This window comes from Rutilus rutilus, assembly GCF_951802725.1.
Source record: "Rutilus rutilus genome assembly, chromosome: 16".
NCBI lineage: Eukaryota > Metazoa > Chordata > Actinopteri > Cypriniformes > Leuciscidae > Rutilus > Rutilus rutilus.
Genome location: NC_140224.1, coordinates 8,543,868 through 8,567,531, shown reverse-complemented (window position 1 = coordinate 8,567,531; position 23,664 = coordinate 8,543,868). Strand labels below are relative to the sequence as shown.

The 23,664-nt window shown below is 37.0% G+C and overlaps 1 protein-coding gene across 4 annotated transcripts; it reads right to left on the bottom strand.

Moving 5' to 3' along the window:
• Positions 1-1,821: 1,821 nt before the first annotated feature.
• On the bottom strand, positions 1,822-23,524 carry LOC311306075 (eukaryotic elongation factor 2 kinase-like). 4 transcript variants are annotated; one of them, XM_084434255.1, is made up of 19 exons: positions 23,225-23,524; positions 22,539-22,823; positions 21,465-21,521; positions 20,043-20,143; positions 17,639-17,699; positions 17,477-17,514; positions 15,506-15,677; positions 15,213-15,362; positions 14,992-15,124; positions 13,831-13,958; positions 12,434-12,629; positions 9,950-10,005; positions 9,767-9,844; positions 9,308-9,364; positions 8,389-8,523; positions 6,951-7,139; positions 6,727-6,851; positions 2,723-2,901; positions 1,822-2,552 (listed from the first exon to the last, which is right to left on the bottom strand). In XM_084434255.1, exons 2-19 carry the CDS (start codon positions 22,794-22,796, stop codon positions 2,443-2,445), a joined length of 2,223 nt encoding a protein of 740 aa, XP_084290381.1. In that variant the 5' UTR covers positions 22,797-22,823; positions 23,225-23,524; the 3' UTR covers positions 1,822-2,442. The 4 variants fall into 4 exon arrangements, with proteins under 4 accessions (XP_084290381.1, XP_084290382.1, XP_084290383.1 ...); XM_084434256.1 differs by lacking the exon at positions 9,308-9,364; XM_084434257.1 differs by lacking the exon at positions 21,465-21,521 and having other exon boundaries at positions 23,225-23,505.
• Positions 23,525-23,664: the final 140 nt, after the last annotated feature.

The window sequence follows — 23,664 nt, the reverse complement described above, 5'->3', positions numbered from 1 at the left end:
GCTGGATGTCCTTGTCATGCCTGAAATTCAATCTTATTCCATACTTTATTATCTTTAAGTCAAGTCAAGTCAAGTATATTTGTATAGCGCTTTTCACAATACAGATTGTATCAAAGCAGCTTCACAAATTAAAGTAATACAACAAGGTTTGTTTCTAATGGAATTCATTGATTGATAAAATCAAATTAAATATCCCCAAAATATCCCCAACTGAGCAAGCCAAAGGCAACAGTGGCAAGGAACCGAAAAACTCCATCAAGTGACCTAATGGTGTCCTAAAACTCCATCAGGTGACCCAATGGAGAAAAAAAAACCTAGGGAGAACCCAGGCTCAGTCGGGGGCCAGTTCTCCTCTGGCATTTATGAACTAGAGGCCGGATTATAGTTTGAACTGTAAGATTAAAAATATTATATGAATGCCTGGCTGAAGAGATGCGACTTTAATCTAGTTTTAAACTGGGAGAGCGAGTCTGAGCAGCGAACAGTATCAGGAAGACTATACCAGAGTTTTGGAGCTAAATGTGAAAATGCTCTCCCTCCTTTGGTGGTTCTGGATATCCTAGGTATGACCAAAAGCCTTGAATTTAGTGATCTTTAAGAGCGCGATGGATTATAGGGCGATAGAAGATCCGTTAAACAGACTGGAGCTAAGCCGTTTAGGGCTTTATAAGTCAGTATAGAACTTTATAGGTAACTATAATACGGAACTTTATTACCTTAATTTATCTGCAATGACATCTTGGTATGAACTTAAAGGAACACGCCGACTTTTTGGGACTTTAACTTATTCACCGTATCCCCCAGAGTTAGTTAAGTCCATACATACCTTTTTCATCTCCGTGCGTGCCGTAACTCCGTCTGACGGTGCGTCAGACGGAGTTACGGCACGCACGGAGATGAAAAAGGTATGTATGGGTACCGTGATCCTATCTTAGCACAAAGACTGGAGGTAAATGGCTCCAGCTAGCATACTGCTCCCAATAAGTGACAAAATAACGCCAACATTTTCCTATTTACATGCTGTGATTTGTATAGTCACAGCGTGTACAAATAACAGGGTCACATGAGACACAGCCATTTTCTAACCGTATACATACTGGGAACTATATTCTCAGAAGACGAAGCACTGCTACTTCTGCGGAGTGATTTACTCCAACTCTGAGCGAACTCTGCTCCTCACCACGGGGCTTCTCAGGCGCTGTGAGCAAATCACTCCGCCCAAGTAGCAGTGCTACATTTGGCTATATAATATTCTCTACTGCATGCTTATGCTTCTCTGTAATGGACAGTCAGTATTCATTTTTGTGGGCATAATTATCGGTAGTGGTAGTTATGTTTGAGACCTATAATAAAATTTTACCTAGTAGCGTGTGTGTGTGTATGTGTGTGCGTCTAGCAGAGACAGCGCGCATCAGAGAGTGCGCGTCAGAAAGAGCCCAAACTATGAGCTCAAAGTGATATTGATGTTGGTGTCGGGTCAGTTCGTGCTGAAAAATTGCAGACGTTTTCGGGCTGGGGCCGGATTAGGGCTTGAACACCACGGGCCAGGTCTCGGTTAGGGCTGGATGTTTTGCCCGGTGCAGGGCTCTAGGCAGTATGCTAGCTGGAGCCGTTTACCTCCAGTCTTTGTGCTAAGCTAGGCTAGCGTTGGGTGCGTCAGACATTGTTACGGCACGCACGGAGATGAAAAAGGTATGTATGGTCTTATCTAACTCTGGGGGATACGGTGAATAAGCCAAAGTCCCAAAAAGTCGGCGTGTTCCTTTAAAAGCAACAGATCATATCACCTTCTAGGTAAACAGACATATTGTGAACTGAGACTTACTTTTTTAAAAATATTTTATTATTATTATTTAATTTAATACTCATTAAAAAAAAGCACAAACAATCACACACACTGGTACAGCCCTTGATTATGGTGAATTCTGAAAGTTATTTTTGACAGTATCAATGCAAAAACAGGTTAAAACTCACAGCAATAACTTTTGATGTTTTAAATCCTTACACGTCAGATCTAACAATATAGTAAATTAATTTTACAGAAGTATGTTAAATCATCAATGATGTCTTTTTTTTTTAACAGTCACAACAGGTTTATTAAGAAAACATCCAGTTGACCTTTTAGAATAAAGAGAATAAATTGCGCATATCCCAAATTCCCATGAAGCAGCTAGAACAGGCTGCAGACACTGAGCAACTATTCTTAATTAAAGAAATTAACCATGAGAGTGTGTGTATTTAGCACCTCAGTATATCACTGATCTAGAATCAGCGCATGCCCTTGTCACATTCATTAAAAACTCGATCCAAGATCAACATTATCAAGACCAAAATGGAACATTTGTCAAACAGACCATTGAAAAAAGCATGTAAACAGGGGCTGGATGCAGAAAATGAATCATTTCGTGTTTGTTTGTTTGTTTGTTTGGCTAATCTGTGCTTTCATTCTTCCATCATAGCCCATGCTTCCTCTGCTTTCATGTAGTACTGATTGGCCAGTCTACCCTTCATGGCCTCCATAGCTGCATCAGCTGCCTCAGTGAAAAGATCACCTACAAAATGCATACAATTCCAATTTAAAACATTACAGCAAATTCAGGACACATTTAAAAACTAAATTTGTCAATCTGATATCATAATGTTGTAATATTTTCTGATGGTAAATCTGAAGTACTGAACCACTGTGTTGGATGTTGATGAATGTAGAGTGAGATACACTCACCTGCTCTTTGGTGGTCTGCATCCAGGTTGAACCCTCCCTCCTGGTACATCTCAGCCAATCGTGCCAACAGAAGGTAGCGCGGCTCGTCCTGCATCCCATCAAACTCTCCGCCCTCGTCATAGTCTGTCATCTTAAGGGCAGAGTCGTACCAGTGCACGGCGTGCTTCCAGTCCAATGCCCTGCGTTTTCAAAATAAAACTTTCAGTTCTAAAGTGGGTTCCAACAGATTTTCCATTTTAAAATTCCATACTTTTCCAGACTTCTCTGTAGATTTTTTTTCTCTTTATTACATTTTCTACATTGGCACATACACACACACAAAAAAAAAAAAACTCCAACAAAATTCACTTTGCGAATACAGTGTGCAGACATATTCTTATATGTAAACAATTAATATTTTAACACAAGTAATGATATAAGGAAGAAAGAAAGAAGAAGAGAGAAAAAAAAGGGGGGGGGGGGGTAGTAGTAGTAGTAGTAGTGGGGTTAAGGTTCAATTATTGCTGTCTTATTAAAATAACGAATAAAGGGTTTCCATACTGCATAAAAATGATCAGTCTTACTTTTTAAGGAAAATCTAATCTTTTCTAGTAGAAGGTGGTGCATAACATCTCTAATTAGGGCAGAGCAGCTTGGTGGATTTTTCTCTGTAGATTTTTAAGACCATATTTAACATGTGATAAATGGTTTCAAAATACAACATTGCTTTTACATTGTTATTTTGTTATTATGTTGCCAAATAACTGCCGGAATACGGTAGATAGTATGTACTGTAGATCATTCAAAATCAATGAACACCAAACCCAGTTCACAGCATTGAATGTGAAAATCGTTGTCAACGAATGTCATTGTCGATTAATTGGTCTGCTCACGTCACGGGGAGCGTTTACTGATGACGTCACTTTCATGACAACACAGTCACACGCGAAATGGCAGAGAGTACAGACAGAGAATGTCTAATAAGGCGAGATGTTTCACTCTCAGTACACTTCCGGCTTCTGAAATGGTTGCAGTTCCACTTTGATTCCATATGAGGGCGCTCACAGGACGAGTGCAGAATGAATGGAGGTCTATGGCAGTATACCCATCAAAATCCACTTTTCTCAGGATATAATTTTTTGTCTAGTAATTTGAATATTGTATTCAAAAGGAGATGCAAAGAAATTACACATTGCTGGGTGTTAGATTTTTTAGAGTCACTTAGAGTCACTTATTTGCTTTAAAAAGTCTTTTAAAGTGTCAATGACGTCATACACATCGTACGACCAGAGATACTGCTTTACGGCAATCCTTCAGTCACTTTGGTGCTTTCGCGCTCTGCACTTTGTTTTCTCTGGAGGCATCGACAACACAGCTGACACAGGTAAACACACGTGCTAGAAGAGTTTTTGTTTGTTTCTGGTCCCACTTCGGATGCCACGATGCCATCAAGCGGTATCTCTGGTCGTAATCAGTCCTTCACTGACCAATCAGCGTTCATTAGCAGAATGCTAGCGTGTTATGGGCAACAACAACTCAACCTGTAAGAAATCGAAAGGACATAAGTACTCGTTCAACTTTCGACCTATAACCCATGTTGAACTTGCAAAACCTACTATCGAATCTGAGATTTCTCAACGGCAATCGGGTGAAAGAGACAAATTTAGCCGTCTAGCCCCATAGACTCCCATTCATTCTGCACTCATGGGCGATCGCCCCCAGTGGAACTCTGGTACAACCAAAATTCGGTACAATAGGACTTAATAGGGAGTGGGCAGGCTCTCCGTAGACGGGCTCTGGTACAGATCAATCAGCGGCAGAAAAAAGTGTGCGCCCAAAGTCATCTAAAGCATGGGAGCATTTTACATTAAATGCAGCAAATAAGTTATGCAAAGCTGAGCTTGTGTGGCATGGAAGTACCACAGTGATGCACGAACACATGAAGAGGAAACACGTTGGTGTCACGGATGAAGGTGAAACATCAGCACGCTAAGCAAAAACTGTATCCTCATTATATGAAGATGTGAAAATGGTATAGTCTAGTTTAATTCAATGCTACCGTGTAAACAGCTTTGTTTACTAACTTGGGGACAGTCAACTAGATCTATTTTGCCTCGAGTGTCAGGTTGCACAATCAGTTCGCTCGCAACATAAGTGATGGATTAAAATAGCGCTACCGCAGAAATAGGTTAAATTAAATGGTGTTTACAAAGTGAAGCACTAAATATAAAGGCAGTTAACAACAGCAGCAGTAAAATATTGTTTTTTAGTCACTGTAGTCAGTGGTTTTCAGCGAATGCTTGTGCACTAATGCATAATTTTTCCTGTCCTTTTAATCAAGCCTGTTAGCTTGCTGCGCACCTGCATCCCGCTCTCTTTTTATAGCATTTGTCTACTATCAAGTTTTAATTGTTTTTCCAAACGCGATCTACTGCGGCTCTACTACGTTCACATGCTTGTTTTCAGTCGTTCTATATTTAATTTATTAATATATCCTTATAATTCATTTAATTTTAAATACAATTTAAATTATATATTTTAGATGTTTCTGGTTTATAGCTTCACATCTGAACAACATGTCTGTGTAAATTTGTTATAACAAAAATGATGTTATGTTATGTTATGTTAAAGTTATATTATATTAGTAAAACTCAATGTGTGGCTTTTGCACTTTTTAAAGTACACTTTTACACATAAATACCCTGATTTAGGGTTTTATTTAGTTATAATAAACAAAAAAATCTGATTGAATTTTTAAAAAAACTTTTTATCAGATTAATCAAAAATATAATCGTCCGATTAAGCGATTATCAAAATAATCGTTAGTTGCAGCCCTAATTGAATGTGTACTATGCATAAAATTTAAATAACCCCACATCATCACATAGCCTTCACCATACCTAGAGATTGGCATGGGGTACTTTCCATAAGATCATCTCTCAATGCAAATCAAACTAGCTATTAGGCTAACTGAAATAAAACCATGCCAATCTCTAGGTATGGTGAATGCTATGTGATGATGTGGGGCTATTTTAATTCCAAAGGTCAAGGGAACTTTATCAGGATGCATAGTATCCTAAAAAAAAATTAAAAAAATACTTAAAAATAAAAATCTGCCTGCCTCTATGGGAATTTAACATAGGGGTGTACACACTTATGCACCATGTATTTTAAGGAAGAACATTTATTTATTTACGATGCATTATTCATTCACAAAGAAAATTGGTGTCCTTAAAGGTTGGATTTTTCCTAATTTTTTAAATTAAGGCATTAAGTTCAATTTCCAAAATATGATTTTTTATTCCTCTTTTTAGTCAACTTTAGCATGGGTGTATTAACTTATGCAAGCACTGTGTGACTGTGTATATATATATATATATATATATATATATATATATATATATATATATATTTATATTTATATTTATTTTTGTGGAAAATATTATTTTCAAAATAATGGCAGGATATGTTATTCAGTATAATATTGTTCACTACTGATGAAATAATTTATTATTAGGCATTATTATTCCAGCATCATATTCAGTGTATAGTAATCTGTAAACTTTTTTTTTTTTCTGCCACAGTGCTGATCTACTCTCCCGTTCACCGAATGCATTGTTTATACATGCTTACATAATGAGAAGAAATCTGAAACACATTATAACCTGCATATATATACCTCTGACATATCAGTTTGATACTGTAATGATGGTTTAATGTTGCATGATCACCAAACAGCAAAGTACAGTGTGATTTAAATGATCACGCAGTCCCTTATCTGTTGCTGGTATGTAAATATGCATGTAATATAATTTATTCAATTATTTATATTTTAGACAACTAAATACGGGCAACAGTCTGAAAACGTAATCTGTAAATTATCTTCTTCTTTTTTTTATACTTTTTAATTTTTTCTGTCTGATACTAAAATCAAATTCCATACTGAGTAGGAGAATCCCTGTCTAAACACATTTTGGTCCATACAGAAAAAAATGTATGTGAATGATGTGAAAAAATGATCATACCTATCAGAAGGGAGTTTCAGACCCGTGTCGAATGCTCGTGCCACTTGAATCATACAGGGCCGATCTCCTGCCTCAGCGGCCTGCAGCAGGAGGCCGAAGCCCTTCTTGCTATTTTCCTCAGACGCCTGAGATGAAGCAACACAGACACGACAGAGGAAGAATAAGCAGGGCAGAGAGATAAAATAATATGTTATCATCCATGAGACCATTTGGGGAAAAAGCACCTCTAATTCTATCTCTGGTAGAATGTGATGTGGCAGCTGAAGATAATACTGGCCAAGGGCAACTATAGCCTCGAGCTCCCCACACATGGTGGCCCTCTCCAGATGATATATTGCAGAAATCTCGTCCCACGGTGCATCCTTCTCACAGAAGCGCCCGCCCTCGTGGTAGCGGACCATGGCTAGATGAACCTAAAAAGCGATAGTTCACCCAAAAATGTAAATTCAGTCATCATCTACTCATCCTTATCTTGTTCAAAACCCATTAGACTTTGTTTCATCTTCAAAACACAAATAAAGATGATTTTAATGAAAGGTTTCTGTCCCTCCACTGGAAGTCTGTGCAAACAAAACTTTACAAAAAGTTCATAAATGCGTCGTAAAACTAATCCATATGAACTGAGTGTTTTAATCCAAGTCTTGTGAAGAGATACATTATATGATCAACAGATTTAATTTAATTGAACAAAAAATACATAGAGCACATCAAATATGGTAAAAACAGAAGTTTTCTCAAACGTGTATATGCCTCAGGAGAACCAGTGCGGTTTGTTCTAGTGTATGACACATGCAAGTTTGAGCTTTCATGTTAAAGTCAAATACACCCATAAATTAAATCTGGTCATCATATAAAGCGATTGTATCTCTTAACAAGGCTTGGAATAAACTCGATTCATATGGATTAGTTTTACGACACCTTTATGACCTTTTTGGACCTTTTCAAAGTTTTGGCTGCATGGACTTTCAATGGAGGGACAGAAACCTGACAGAATTTTCATTAAAGGTGGGGCAGGCAATGTTTTTCATAAACACTTTTTGTTATACTGGTTGAAACTTTCTTCACATCCTGATAGCAATCAATAATAAAAGTAGTCTATACATACATATATACCTCATGTTGTTCCAACCCCGTAAGACTTTCGTTCATCTTCGGAACACAAATTAAGATATTTTTGATGAAATCTGAGAGCTGTCTCACTCCTCCACAGGGTACGTGGTGACGTGCAACACAGACGCGCTACGCAAAAACACTACGTAAACTAACTCGAGGCACAGAGAGAGAATGAAATTAATAGTGGAATAAAGTCGTTATTTTTTTTTTTTTTTGCGCACAAAAAGTATTCTCGTCGCTTTATAAACTTAAGATTGAGCCACTGGAGTCACTTGGACTATATTAACGATGTCTTTAATACATTTTCTGGGCCAGCAAGTTATAGTGTCCATAACCCTGTGGAGGAGTGAGACAGCTCTCAGATTTCATCAAAAATATCTTAATTTGTGTTCCGAAGATGAACGAAGGTCTTACGGGGTTGGAACAACATGAGGGTGAGTAATTACTGACAGAATTTTCATTTTTGGGTGAACTAACCCTTTAAGTATAAAAAATATATTTGTCAGTTTCAGGACCAGGTTTGTAAACACATGACACAATTTCTTATACCTTGCCTAGGATGGATTTGCCAATTTTCCTTTCAAGAAGCATATTGTTCAGTCTCTCCACCTCCATTGCCACACAGGAGGATCTGTGTATGTGGGAGCGAGATGAATGGTAAAAACTCCATTTTTCTTCTGTCAGCTGAGAGAGACAACAAAAATACATATTATCCCTAGAGTAATAACTGAGGCAAGAAATGACAACAACATTGACTTTATTAATTGTCCCATGTCCAAATCTGTGAAGTGGTCCTTTATTGTCAATGAAAACGGTTTGTCATTCGACAACCTGCTTTTAGATGTAACTGCTTTCACTTTTTTTAATATATAACATTCCTTGAATCCTTAAATATGGATAGCAGAAGAACTAACATCTGTGAGACTTAGAAAACCACAAATACCCACACCTACTTGAAATATTTCTGCACAAAAAAGCAATGCATGCAGGAAATCACATGCAGGGTTCCCACATTACTTACTTCTCCAGACATTCCAGATTTTTTTTTATTTTTATTTTTTTTATTTAATTTATTGTTTTAATAGAAATTTCACTCACAAGCAGCAACTGCTAGTCAATGAAATATCTTTTGAGCACAACTGCATGACTTTTACATGCCATTCAAAAATCACAATTTTAAAATTCCCTGACATTGACAGGTTTTCCATGATTTTGGGAACCCAGCATATGCGTGTACAGGAAAGGAGAGCTTGCCACTTGTGAGGGGGTTAAAGTAAGATGAGATAAAGGAGTTTAGATGAAAGAATAATTAGATGAAAAGGTTTAGAGGTTTAGATAAAAAAAATGTAGATTACAAGACAGCACCACTTTAAATCAATGTTCTATGAGAAGAAAGATTAGGAATCAATGGGTGATGGGTGACTATCGTGATTAGATACAGGGATTTTATCAACGGTTTTGTAGTTACCCGACGAACACTGTCCTCATCCGATTCTGAGAAATGTCTGTTGTAGAAGTGACGTCCCTAAATAATGATGAATGAATTAAAAACCTACCATCACATATCTTAGGAGCCCAAAAGTGTATAACTGCTGCGTTTCATGATGCACGTAAGCACAGCACACAACAACAAGTGTATAATGCAGTAGAAAGGAAATTTTGTTACGGAGTAAAAAAAAAAAAAAACTACATTTCTCACTAGCCTGGCACTAAACATATTAAATATCTATATTATTAACATAATCTATATCCATCTATATTTAAAAAACAAAACAGTAGTTGTAAACTAGTTTAATTTAAATTGAATAATGTTCCGTATTTGTTCAGATTTAATGCTGACAATCATCCAAAACCCTGTGCTGGATACAAATACTGTTATGATTAATAAAACATAAAATTAAAATAATAATATTGTGATATTTGATACCTGGTTGTGATGTTCCACTAAATCTCCTTCACTGCGTTTCTCACTAGGGTAACCACTGTCTCCTCCATTCTCCGAGTCCTGTGAATGCAAGTACAGTTAATAGTATAAATCAGTTTCCACAAAATATCACTGAATTTAATACCACTGTCAACAATGGATATATATTCTTATTCACAAACTGACCTTTTGATCTGTGTTAGCTCGATGTGTCTCATTCATTTCATTCATAAATGACCAGCCTGTTCGAGAGACATAATTGGAGGTGAAATTAATAAAAATGAGAGTGCATTTGTCCCAAAACAAAATATGCAGTGTGCAGGCTGTTCAGCATGCACCTGACACACTGTATGAGAGCTAACTTTATATATGAGCTAGAATGCCTTGATATGTTGCAGTTGTTTTGCACATGAATTGAGGAAAAGCTTAAAACAAATCAATGTGTTTTAACTCAATTTAATTACATTGGTGCTATTGGTAATAATTGCTTAAACACTTTAGTCGATACTGTTTCAAATCAATGTTAAATTGCTAACATGACAGTTTTGATATTTCGGACAAGTGTATACTCTACTAAAGCCTTATACTGTATAGGTAAATTAGAATATGTGTCCTTAGTTATAATATTCATCAAAACAATAAAAGGTCAGTGCAAACTGGCCCAGGAAGGTTACTTAGCAACATCAGCAACAGCTAATTAATATTCATAAGCTAAGCCATAGATATAGTCAGCAGTGCATCATTCTCTAGGGGGAACATCAATTAGCATTAGGGAAAATAAACCCTAACTACCTACCATAGTTACTCATTCATTGTCATTTCTAAGGGGAAGTTTCTGATAATTGTGGCTATATTTAGATCACACTGCTGCAGACTTACACATTTAGAGCATCCCTTATTTTTATAGCAGTTTTCTTTTACCCACATTGCTGTCAAAATAAAGATGGTTCTGGATTTTTGCTTTATAAGTGTCAAACACAACTTTTCTCTCTAAAAATGGGCAAATCCATTAAGTATTTCCTTGTTTTCCCATAGAAATAAATTGGTTATTATATTAACATCACAACCAGCCAGTCAAAGGCCCACTTCAGGTCTCGGCCAGCTGACAAGAAGTGGAGGTACTTCTAGTACTTTAAAAACATATATTTAAAGGAGCTGTATGTAAGAAATGTATTTCAATTAATCATAAAATGGCCCTGATATGTCACTAGACATGACACTGATGTTGATGTTGTCATGTTGTGTTTTGGCCTGATGCCCCACCCTCCACCTATCTACCAATCACGAAGTCAGTAGTGTTTCGGCATCGGGGTTGCCAGCTCTGCTCTAGTTACCACAGCTACGTAGCAGCCTACGTTCCTGCTGGATCCTGCAGCCTATCTGGCAACCTCGAGTCAGGTGGGAGGAGGAAGGGATACACCGCTCTACAGTAATTTGAAAGTGATTGCAGTACCAGTTTTGGCCACAATCTTACATACGGCTCCTTTAAAATAAAATGTCCAGGTGGTTGCAACATACTTACAGCTAATAAATTCTGACTGCATGAAGTACGCTAAAAATAAAAATAAAAATAAAAACACCTATAGATGCAAGGATTCATTCCTTGTTATGTCTGTCTTCTTCAGTAGAGGGCAACTAACACACTGAAATTACCAGAGACAGTCTATGGAGGAGGAGACAGAAAACTGCATTTAACGTTAACTAGACCTGTCTGAAAAGTACACAGTAAAGAAAGTGAAAATTATGATACCATTGTTGTCAGATTGTATTGTTCACAATAAATATATTATCAAAACAATCTTAACGAACAGTTTTGGATATTTCAGTTATTTCTCCATTCAAGAAGATTGCAACTGTACGCTTGTTACCTACATAAAAAATATCTTTCACCAAAGTGATCTGACTTGTCTTAAGGGGGATTTGGTATTCCTCAGGTGGTCTATTAAAGGGATAGTTCACCCAAAAATTCAAATTAGCCCATGATTTACTCACCCTCAAATCATCCTAGTTCTTCTTTCAGACGAATACAATCAGAGTTATATTAAAAAATGTCCAGGCTCTTCCAAGCTTTATAATGGCAGTGAATGGCCGTATATTTTTTGAAGTCCATCAAAGTGCATCCATGATAAAAGTGCTCCACACGGCTCCGGGGGGTTAATAAAGGCCTTCTGAAGTGAAGCGATGCATTTGTGTAAGAAAAAATTCTAGCTTCCGGCCAAATGGCTATACGCAGTCTACTTGCGCCTAAAGCGCAACTTGTGACGTCGGAAGTAGCGTAGTGCGTAATGGCACATTGTAAATATCAGCAGTACATCGCATTACTCGCATAAGTTGCACTTAGACTTAAGTCGAATCCATATGTTTGTTTGGCCGGAAGCTAGTTATTTTACTTTATAAAGTTTTAAATATGGATATTTTTCTTACACAAACTCATCGCTTCGCTTCAGAAGGCCTTTATTAAACCCACAGAGCCGTGTGGAGCACTTTTATCATGAATAGATGCATTTTTATGGACTTAACAGAAACGGCCATTTACTGCCATAATAAAGCTTGGAAGAGCCAGGACATTTTGTAATATAACTCCGATTGTATTCTGGGTGAATACTTCATTTTTGGGTGAACTATCCCATAAGTGCATTCACACATAGTACCGGGTTAGTATAGAATTACCCATGGATGATCGGTCTGCAGAGACGCCAATACTAAGTGGAGAACAGGGAACCGAGTCTGTCTCGCTGTTTTCATCAACTGAGGAAGTCTCAGAGAGCCGGGACAGAAGAACAGGCATGTGGCCGAGAGAGATTGTCCGAACCCTGGGCGAACCACACTGCTCTTCACATCCACGGAGGACAGTCTGAGCTGAATTCTGCTTAGAAAAACATGTATTAATTTAGAAAACTTTCTGAAATATTTGTTTAAATAATCCAAATTCATAACCAATTGCAACAGTTTGTGAATGCAGGGCTGAGAGACATGAATTTTATTCTGTTGGTCTGATCGGGTCAGCAGTTCCACTGATATTTTTTACTGGTAATGCCACAAAAACACCCATACTTTTAAATTAACTATTAGAACCAAAGTATATTATTTTAGTACAGAATGTTTAATTAAACACATTTGTAGGCCAAAACCCGGAAACGATTTAGTATTTTAGCACTTCTGTCCTGAAGTTTTTGGTTAAATGCCTGAAAAAAGGTCTGTGGTGAACATAAGTGTAACACAGTTCAAGCTCAGTGAAGGAGGCGGCGGGAACCGGCAAATGGTTAACCTAGAGTTTTAATCACAAAATTAAACGAACAACAAAACAAAACGAAGTGGCAGCCGCTTCAAGGCCGACTACCACACACAAAGCATTAAAGGAATAGTTCACTTCAAAATGAAAACTTTGTCATCATTTACTCACCCTTAAGTTGTTTCAACCTGTCTTCAACCTGAAGAATGTTGGTAACCAAACAGTTGATGGACCCCATTGACTTGCATAGTTTTTTTTTTTTCTTTCAAAGTCAATGGGGTCCATCAACTGTTTGGTGACCAACATTCTTCAAAATATCTTCCTTTGTGTTCAGCAGAAGAAAGAAATTCATACAGTTTTGAAACAACTTGAGGGTGAGTAAATGATGACAGAATTTTCATTTTGAAGTGAACTATTCCTTAAATGTCCAAAGCCTGGTCCTCTCTCGCCTTCCATTGTCATCACTCCTCCTTTTATCCTTACGGAGCTCCTTTGTGGGACTCGAGGCTTCAAATTTAATAAAAGCTGTTTTCATTTGTGATGTTTACCATGATGCACAAAACAAGTAAGAATCATAATCTTTAGTTGGTCAGAGCTTATTTTCTGCAAAAATCCAAATGCCAATGGTAAAATCCGATTGGGTTTTTGTTGAGGGAACCAGGCTGATGCCACTTCCAGGATGGCCTACTGGCCGTCATGACTGCAGCATATAAATACAGCACTGTCTATTGGGCGGTTCCATCAACTGGCCCAAACTTCTCACACTAACCCCAGGCAATCCTACTGTTGAGCCCATGTTACGTATATAGAGCTTACATAAGGATCTTGTACAAACCAGCAATTTGTTAGTGCCGTCCAGTTGTGCAATTTCAGCAGGGGACAGGTCAAAGCGAGTGAGGCTCATACTCCTACAGATCTTATTACACAGGTGAGAGTGGAAGAAAAGAGCCATGCCACGCACACCTGAAACACACACACACACACACACAACATACATAAGACAACCATTACTAGTGATGCACAAAAACAAATTTTTCCCGAAAGCCAAAATATTTCAAATGCACAGATTAAAAGGCAACTGAAATAGACTGCGCCATTGACTTTAGACCAGGTTTCAGTTGCCTCAAAATAGCAATATGCCAACAATGTGCCTGAACACACCTCGTTTTATTCGCAATATTTGTTTTGTTATTTAAAGAGCGCGTTAGTAATATGCGCCTACAGGCGGGTCAACAACGCCTTGTACTGTAGATGGTCTGCTCAGATCCGTTTCCTCGCTAGTGAAGTGTTCAGTTTTTCCGCTTGCACATTCCGCCATGTAAATAGCGAATCCGCCATGGGGCGAGCACAACGGGCTTTTAAAGGGAATGGGAGATGAGATTCTGATTGGTTTATTGCACATTACGCCCAAAACACACCCATTACTCATTAAGAGAATATAGACAACCCTTTTTGACCATGCGCCGAGCGCACCGACCATTTTTCCCGTCGTTGAACTAGCAAAAGGGAATTCGGACTTACGCCGTGCGTTTTAGACCATGAGCTTCGATCGTTAAAATAGGGCCCCAAAAGTTACAAAGCTTGATGGTAGGTGCACTACAAATAATGTTTTGTGTTTTGAAAACAGCATAGACTAAAACATCTCGGTTCATCAAAATGAAGATCGATTAAAAACGAAAACTGTATATTGTCCAGAATGTCCACACAGCTGACATAATTACCTGTTGTAGTTTATCCACATCGTGTGCATGAAAAAGACACTTACACAGTCAGAAAAAAACGCATCATCGGAGTTGTACTAATTAAACATCACTGTTTCAGTCAATGTTTCATCCATAACTGAAATTTAATTTATGCCAAATATTTTCAGTTACCAAAATTTCAGTGCATTACTAAAATGTTCCTCATGCTTAAAGTACTTGTGCTTAAGACAAATCAAATTTATAAGAAGTCTTCAAGTTTATAAGGAGAAAAAATGCAGGATATTGATAAATACCCAGGTTGCCATCTCCAAAGTCAGTCCCCTTCTCAGTGTGGATCTGAGGATCTGTATAAAGGTCCCCAACACCCTGAATGTCCACCACTATCAGCTGGTGTCCAGAGCGCTCAAATGTGAAATGACTAAATGCCTAAAGCCACAAAAACATCATTGCCAATAAATAATCAGACATCATTTCACTGGGACAACAGATTTAGATTTGATACATCCTTGACAACCTGGGGTGTAAGCCGTATGTTATCGTCCCTCACGAAACCAGAGTTGGAGTTGTACTTTGTGTACTTCCCCTCAATGTAGTGTTCCAGGTGAAACAAAGGGCTCCCAGGGCGACTAGTCATTTCCACAACACACATCTGCATGATGTCAACCTAACAATGATGGGATATGTTAAAGTATTACATAATTTGTATCTGATATGATTGTTCAAACCAGTTTTGAATGGTAAAACCTAGTTTACATTCAAACTGTGACAGTGTTTTATGAACATTAACAACATTCACCAGAGAAGTACCTGTTTGGGAGGCCTGTGGCGATTGAACTCCTCGCCCCATAATTTAGCCTCCATTTGTAACTTCACATCCTCAAAGTAAACCTCTCTGTCCACAGTCTCCATGTAGCGCTTAGCCACGTAGTTTGAGGCTGATTTCCATTTGCTGCTGTGGGAAAAGTTTGATAACTTCTTCCTGTGAACGATAGAGAATAGAAAGCTACAGGTCAACAAAAATCCATTTTAAAGAGTGAGAGATGAGAGTATCAAATTTAGGGCTGCCCCTGACTAAAGAATTTCCTAGTCGACTATTAGTCGTTCATTTAAGCCATTAGTCGATTAGTTGGGGGAGAAATACTAAACCATAATAATGAGCATTTAAAATATTAAATTAATCCCTGCTTTCACAGACAAGGTTTAAGCCTATGGTCCCAGACTAAAATGCATGTTTGAGCTGTTTTAAAAATTTAAAAAGTAAAACAAAAAAAAGTTGGTTATGAAGGTTTGATTTATAAACATTATTTTATATAAAATGTATATTTTATGAAATATGTTGAACTAGAAAACTGCTAGAAAATCAAAGCCATGAATCTAAAAACAAGTTGTGTTCCAAATTTAAGGTTATTATCTCAAAGAATGAGCTTTCAGTAAGATTTTGTGTGGGTGCAGTACCAAATTATCCTCATTAGATGCCAGCAAAACTCACTGGGACACACAGTGGTTGGATTTGGGATTTGCAGTAGAGTTTTTCTCTCTCAAACAGTGTTTCCCCAACCATTGTTTTGGGGGGCTGGGTAACCCTAACCCTAACCTCCCCAATCCTTGGGGAAACACTGCTCAAATATTACAGGCACATACACGCACACATTTGTTTTATTACACACAAACAAACCACACTCTGACATCCATATCAACACACCCACACAATTATCGCTGCATTATTTATTCAATTGGCTCTATTATATGCAGAAGCAGAAAACAGGAATAAAGCGAGTATTTGCTTTATAGGCTAAACCTGAAAAAAATGGCACCATCTGGTAAAAAAACAGTAAAAGATTGCATCATTTTATAGTCAAATGGCCCTGGGATTAAAAATTGCAGCTTTAATGGGTTTCAACTGGGACATTTTTGTCTAAAAGGTCATGAGAGGAACTATTTTGTGTACCTAGTGCAAAATTGATTTTTTTTAAAGGAAATGGCGGTGAAATAGTAAAATTCCAATTAAAATACACACCTGCCAAAATTTATGCAGTTGACATTAACACAAGCAAAATAATCAAAAAAACAAAACTGAAAAACACAAATATGTCCATAAGGATGCGCAAGGGTAAGGCCTAATCCTGGCATAATCTAAACCAGGAATAGACAGACGGACAAGTATAGCCTTAATATCGAATGAAAACTCAGGTTTCAGTCATAACGCAAACAAAACAAATATACATTATATAAAAACTAATAAATAAAATACAGCAGCAAACTGAAATACTACAACAATATGGACAATTAGGCTCTCCCTGATTCACCGTTTTCCCTCTGATATCAGTCTCTTTGTTGGGGAGAAGTGAGCTCTGTGTTTAACATTTAGTCGATTATTAGGGGGCAGCCCTAATAAAATTATCACTTGAACGGAAGATACATCAATAACAAAGTGACATAATAAGGGATGTATTTTTTTGTACAGGATAACAAATAGAATCTTCATAGGCATTGGTCAATTATGACTAATTTGGCTTGATGAACAAAACTATTCTTTACAATATTTTCCTTATCCTTTTAATATAGTAATGTGCAGTTTTTATGACAGCAATTAAGCAATTACATGGAATATTCATACTTTAAAAAAATTATAACTTATATTAACTGCAAAAAGGCTAAAAGGTGAAAAACCTGAAAAACTGAATAACACTTTCACTTCTATTCCAAATATTCATTAACAAACAGTAATATTTACCTAGTCAATGGTACATATATTCAATATATATTTGCTTGACTCACGATCTGAAGCATTCTCTCATGGCTCCTCTTCCAAACGGCTGTAAAATAAATATATCCCAATTAATCCAAGAGAATACATAATTAATCAGTATTAGCAACATATTTACAGAAATGCAACTTCCAGCTCATACTGAAAACAAGTGTATGTTGGCACCAAAGTACCTGAGAGGAAATCTTGATAAATATGTCGTCTTTTGCCCATTCACCAGTAACCGCATTGTATCTAAAGAGCAAGAATACATGTTTACACCAATGCAAATCACTTTAAATGTAGCTTTCTATTCCCTTTCATTCTCATGAAGAAGTTATCAAACTTTTACCCTCAGCAGTGACTAGAAATCGGCCTTAAACTATGTGGCTGAGAGCTACAAGGAGATGTAAATGCATTTTACCATTAAAAAAAAAGTATCTTCTATATTATGAAAATAATATTTGTAAAATACACAAGTGATTTTTCTTCTTCTTTGGGACAGTGAGTGAAAGAGTCAATACAGCAAATACTGCATGATGGGCACAGTCCTAAAGGCACACGCCCAATATTTACATAAGTGTGTGTTATTTTTTTCCATGGCCCAGAACACTGTGTACCATGTAGACCAACCCATCAAACACTGTTATTTAATGGCACACACAACCATTGGCAAGCAGTCAAGGGATATTTTTTAGAGGTGTGAAGTTACAAATGTTTAAAATTAGAGTCTGAAACTGTGAGACATCTGACATTATGTGTCTCTTATTTAACATGCAATCACAAATTTTCTGAGTTTGACTTGGACGTGTGCCAGGTGTCTGTGGTGTGGCACAGTGGTAAAAACTCAGGACTGGTAGCAGGAGGAAGCCGAAGGTTCAGTGATGATGGGACACAAGGGTCAATCTCATGGCCAGTGATTAAAAGTAGAGACGTTACAAACGTTACATTTTTCAGTAGCATGAGAGTAGGTCAGGTGTTTCCAAAATAATTTGTGTATTTCTGTCACCGTAATTGTTAATTTCAGGTTCAGTAATTTTACTATAATAGCAATGAGAAGGTTATTAGTCAGTTATTGAAATGCCTTAATTTCAAAAATGTCACTTTAGTAATTTTTTTGGTATTTAACAAATTTTATTGTCTTTTGCTGCAAAACCAGCTAAGTTCATGTTTGCAAATCAGTTGTAAAATCACTAAAGATGCTACTGGAAACATTGCAAATGATGAAAGCAGAATTCAGAATGTAACAATGAAGAAACTGATCCACACAGTAGGGGGAACTGTGATGCAAAATGGCTGCCATGTCGTATTACAGCTGTTCTTTAATGTAAGTTATGTCAGTTTCTGTCAGAGTTACAGAAGTACACGAAACATTGTTGTGTTTACATGATACTTGTGAAATCCTATCATTATTGCCACTGTAATGATTTTCTTTACACGCACGCCATTGTCATGACAAATCAGGTCCTTCTGTGAAATCGGGTCTCCATCAATTATCAATTAATGATACTACTAAGTACATAAGAATGATAATAATTAAAAATATGTATAGCTTACTATATTGTGCATAATAAAACAAATTGTACGTCTTTTCTTTCACTTGATTAAACTGTTAATTAATAAATTAATAATAATAGCCATTTAAGTGAATATTTGTACATTACATTGCTCTTTTTATAACTTAAATATTTTGACATTTTACACTTAATTGAACACGCAATTACATTAAAGATGATTGTGAATACATGCGAATACATTTGTCAGTGCAACGCGTGTTTAAACTAAGCTATCAGGCTAATCTGTATGTGTGCTATGCTAGTACATAAGCTAACTAATACAGACATTAAATGGTCATTATACCATAGTTAAAACAGCTTTCATTATCACATGTTTTTGTAGGAATTGTAAACAGGCGTTAAAGAGAGTACCTATTAAAAGTGATTTGAGCCAATGGGATCGCTTGGGGGTCCTAACAGAGACCCGATTTGAGGGAGGACACAATTTGTCACCACACCTGATTTTCCTGACGAACCGGCATTTCTGAATGGGCTGAGGCTAGAATTTAGCAGATTGGAAAACAAAGTATTTGATGAACATATACTATGTGCGGAGAGAATACGCTCAATATCATTATCTAATTTTTGACGTTTAGCGGCTTTTGCATCTGATGTCTTCATATGTTTTTAGATGTGCTTGCTTGACGTTAAGCTAGTATGTTTGATCTTATAAGTGAATAATATACTTAATTAAATCTGTTCATCATATAAAGCAATTGGGTCTCTTCAAAACACTTGGATTTAATCACTCCATTTATATAGAATATGGAATACTTTTACAATCTCTGTATGAACTTTTGAACCGTCAAAGTTTCGGTTGCATGGATTTATAATGGATCAACAGAAATATCTTCATTCGTCACAAGTCTTATGGGTCTGGAATGTTTTAACCCTTTTAGTAGCTGCAGTGTAGATGATGTTTGTTGGTAGGTGGGAGTATACAGATTCCAACTATCTTCCCCAACTCTGCTCATGTGTTGCATTTTGATGGAGTCAACTCTTTGAGTAGGTTAACCATCCAAAGGGAGTCAAAATCACTCACCTGTATCGAATACAGCGCTCTGTCTCGATTTCCTCCAGATGGAACTCAGCCCAAGGATCTGGCATGGCTTTGGCTTTCTCAATAGCATGTTTCCAAGTAGCCTGAGTATGAGAAATTGAAGTTGTTTAAAAAACTCCTACATCTGTCTATATGGGTTGAAGAGTGAAAATGGTAGCGATCCACTCTATACATTATGAATGCGAGAAAAGAACAGGAGGAAAAGAGGTATGCTACAATAAAGGACATGCAAGAATAAAAGTTTGAATCAGAGCTGGAAAGTTCTTAATGTACTTAATGTAGGGGATCCTAATACCAGCCTAATTAAAATAAAGAAATACCATCAGCAAATTATTTTAATGACATCTTGCACCCTATAGGAATCAGAATTGGAACCAGAATCGTTACATTCCTTGATTTCCGGAGTCACAGAGTCACTGTTCTGTGATCCCACAAAGAATTTGTCAGGAGTAGACACCAGGCTTGGTTATTTTATAAACTTTGTGCTGCAAATTCTGAATACCAACTGCAAGAGAGCTAGCATTCTATACTATGCTTTAGTAAACGTCTCAAATCCTGTCATCAGTGAAGTAAACCTGCCCATATGCTAAAATAACCAGTAAGCCTAGATCCTGTGGCCAAGTATATTCAACCAATTATTTATAGAAAGGTCACAGTGAGACAGAGTTCAAATATATGTCGGACACTAGGAAAATGTGGGCACCTCTTTACAAGGAACCCCTTAAGTATAGAAATGTTACCCATGTGTCGCAAGACATCACGTAGACATCATCTCCTAAACAGTACAGGACTACCACTGATACCTAACCTTACATACTATACTGGAGTAGGAATTCAATAGTATCATGAACAAATAACTTAAATTACTTCTATATTAGCATTGCTGGGCTTGTAGGTAATCAAAAATGAAAACACCTATGTTTAAATTAGGCAAGTATTTGTGTTTTGAAAAGTCTGATATTTGAAGCATATTCAAATTCAAATAGTAAATAGCTAGGTTAAATGAGCACTAAAAAGTAACATCTCTGCTGTACATTATAATCAGATTTTATGCTTGTAAAATTCTAGATTGGAGCTTTAATTGTGCTTCAAGTCATGATGAAATTAAAGTATCAACAGATCTTTTTTTTCTCTTACTGTGACGTACTTCCTAATATAACAGATTGTCGAAAAAGAAAGTAGGGCTATGTATGTATCGTTTGTTGATTGATTTGAGATATGGGTGTTGGACTCAAAAATGGAGACAGATGTAAGAAGCAAATGTAGGAGTGAAAGGAAAAAAGGCAATAGGATAAATATGGGAAAAGCACACATTCCATGATAGATGCCAGTCTAGATGGATTAATCAAATTGGGGAAGACAGAAAACGTGAAGGGTAAAAATTGAAACTTGTATCAAACATACCCGGCCTTTCTCAGTTAAAGATCCAAACCTGACATCATGCTCTTTGTCATTTTTGTTCTAAATAAGAGGAATAGACAAACCCACTTGTTTAAACACACACACAAAATATGAGTATAAATGCAACCTGACATATTTACAGAAAAATTTACAGTACATGAGGTTAAGGAAGTGCACTCGAGAGCTCAAGCTCCATATATGGAAGTGAGTGTGTCACAGAGATGGAGGGAAACAGTTTTTGCATACTGTACATTAGTTTACTACTGCTTCTGGTAACAACACAATTTTTTTTCTGTGGTTAAGAAAAAATATTTGTTCACTTGTTCTCTGTGATACAGGCAATCTTGTTTACCATTATAGAGAGGTCATTGTCTAAGTGGACATGAACAATCTAAGAACGTTCTTGGATGACCTCCAAAAGGCCAGTATGAAATGGATAGTTCAAGTTCTGGGTAATGATTGGTCAACACAGCATTACAGTCGTGCTAAAATACACAATGTAGTAACAGCGGCTATGATGTCAACTGTAGCTACTGTGTACATTACTGCACAGGACCCGCTGAAATAGTATGTGAAACAGCATGCATTGTGCAATAATGAATGTTTCAAACATAAGTGTGCTACATTGTTGTCACATGACCGTATTATTTACTAACATGTGCAATTCAGAAATAAAAACAGGTTTATGTATTATATTATAAATGTTCTAATTTGATCTATGATCTTATTTTGTGTCAAACTACTAGTGGGATACAGTACTTGCTGTAAACTGCACGTTTTTGCAAAAATATAGAAAGTCATGCAGGTATCATGTGCACGCTGTAGTGTGAACTACACACAAAGAATGAATAGTATTGCCTAAAATAGTATAGTTCCATGAATGCTGCTACTTAATGAATTTGATTAATAAAATAACGTTGCAATGAAAGATTGTGCCCTGGCCCCTTATTATTTTTATAATGTAGTAACAGATTTATAAAGTTGTGCTGTATTGTATATACATATATAACTGTATTCAAAATCGATGATAGCATCTTGGAATTTATATTTACTGCATATTAACTGGGAAATTCTCACCTTGTATGTAAAGGAGTTTTTGGGCAATGAATTAGAAAGCTGCTGGTTGCGAACAAGGTTATTTGGGTAGTCACAGAAGCCTTTGGTTGGACTTATGGGGTCGTCGGTTATAGGGCATATGCGGAGGTCATCTTCATCATCGTCATCACTTGCATTGGAATCTTTAAAAGTCACTCTATTCTTATTACACCCATTCCTAGGTCCATCCAGAGGGCTGCCCACCTCCTCCATAGTAAACATGAGCTCCTCCTCAGCCATGATGTCCCACTGTGTTGTGCACCAAAACTACACACAAGCACGTGAGAAGACGTGTCAAATATTACATTATTAGATGCATTGTCAACAAATATGCAAACACCCTTTAAGAGTAGCGGTGAAACAAATGATCAAGAACAGGTTGATAAAATGTGAAGGTATTCGTTAATGTAAGTCTAAGATAAACCTGTCCCTGCTCACGCGTTCCATTGTCCCGTCAACTAGACTAGTCGTTATGCCACATTCCTTAAAAAACTTCTGTTTGCAATGACAAAAGCGTTTTAAAACCTTCAAAACCGATGTCATTTAAAGCTATAGAATAATTTATTTTTTATGCATTATAACTAATAGCAACAAAACAAAATAACAGCTCAAAGGTAGTAACACTACAGAGCACAAGAATAAGCAATAGTGCGTGTCACATTACTTACGTTAGAATGAATAAAGTCGCTAGATTGAAGACATAACGAAACCAGGACACATATGCTCTACTCTCGCGAATCCTCTTCACACCCTTTCGGACAAGGAAGCCAGCTCAACAATGAATCGCGCGTTTACACGGAAGTTTCAGCTGCGGTTGTGTCTCAAGCACACTGGACAGTGACAGGTTTACTGTGCCTCTGCAGAAATGTGTTCTACGTGTCTTGGCCAGCGAGCAAATGTTCCCTTGTGTTGTTGATTCCTTCAACCTCGCATTACTCAGGACAGCGACAAAACTGCATTGGCCCTCTAGTGGACTTTATCAAAAACACAGCTCATTCAGAGAAATTTTAGTATGTATACAATTTAAACAAATACATTTAAAAGACACAAGCCAGTTTGCAATATAAAAATTAGAAAGAAAATATAGAATATATAAAACATAGAAAAA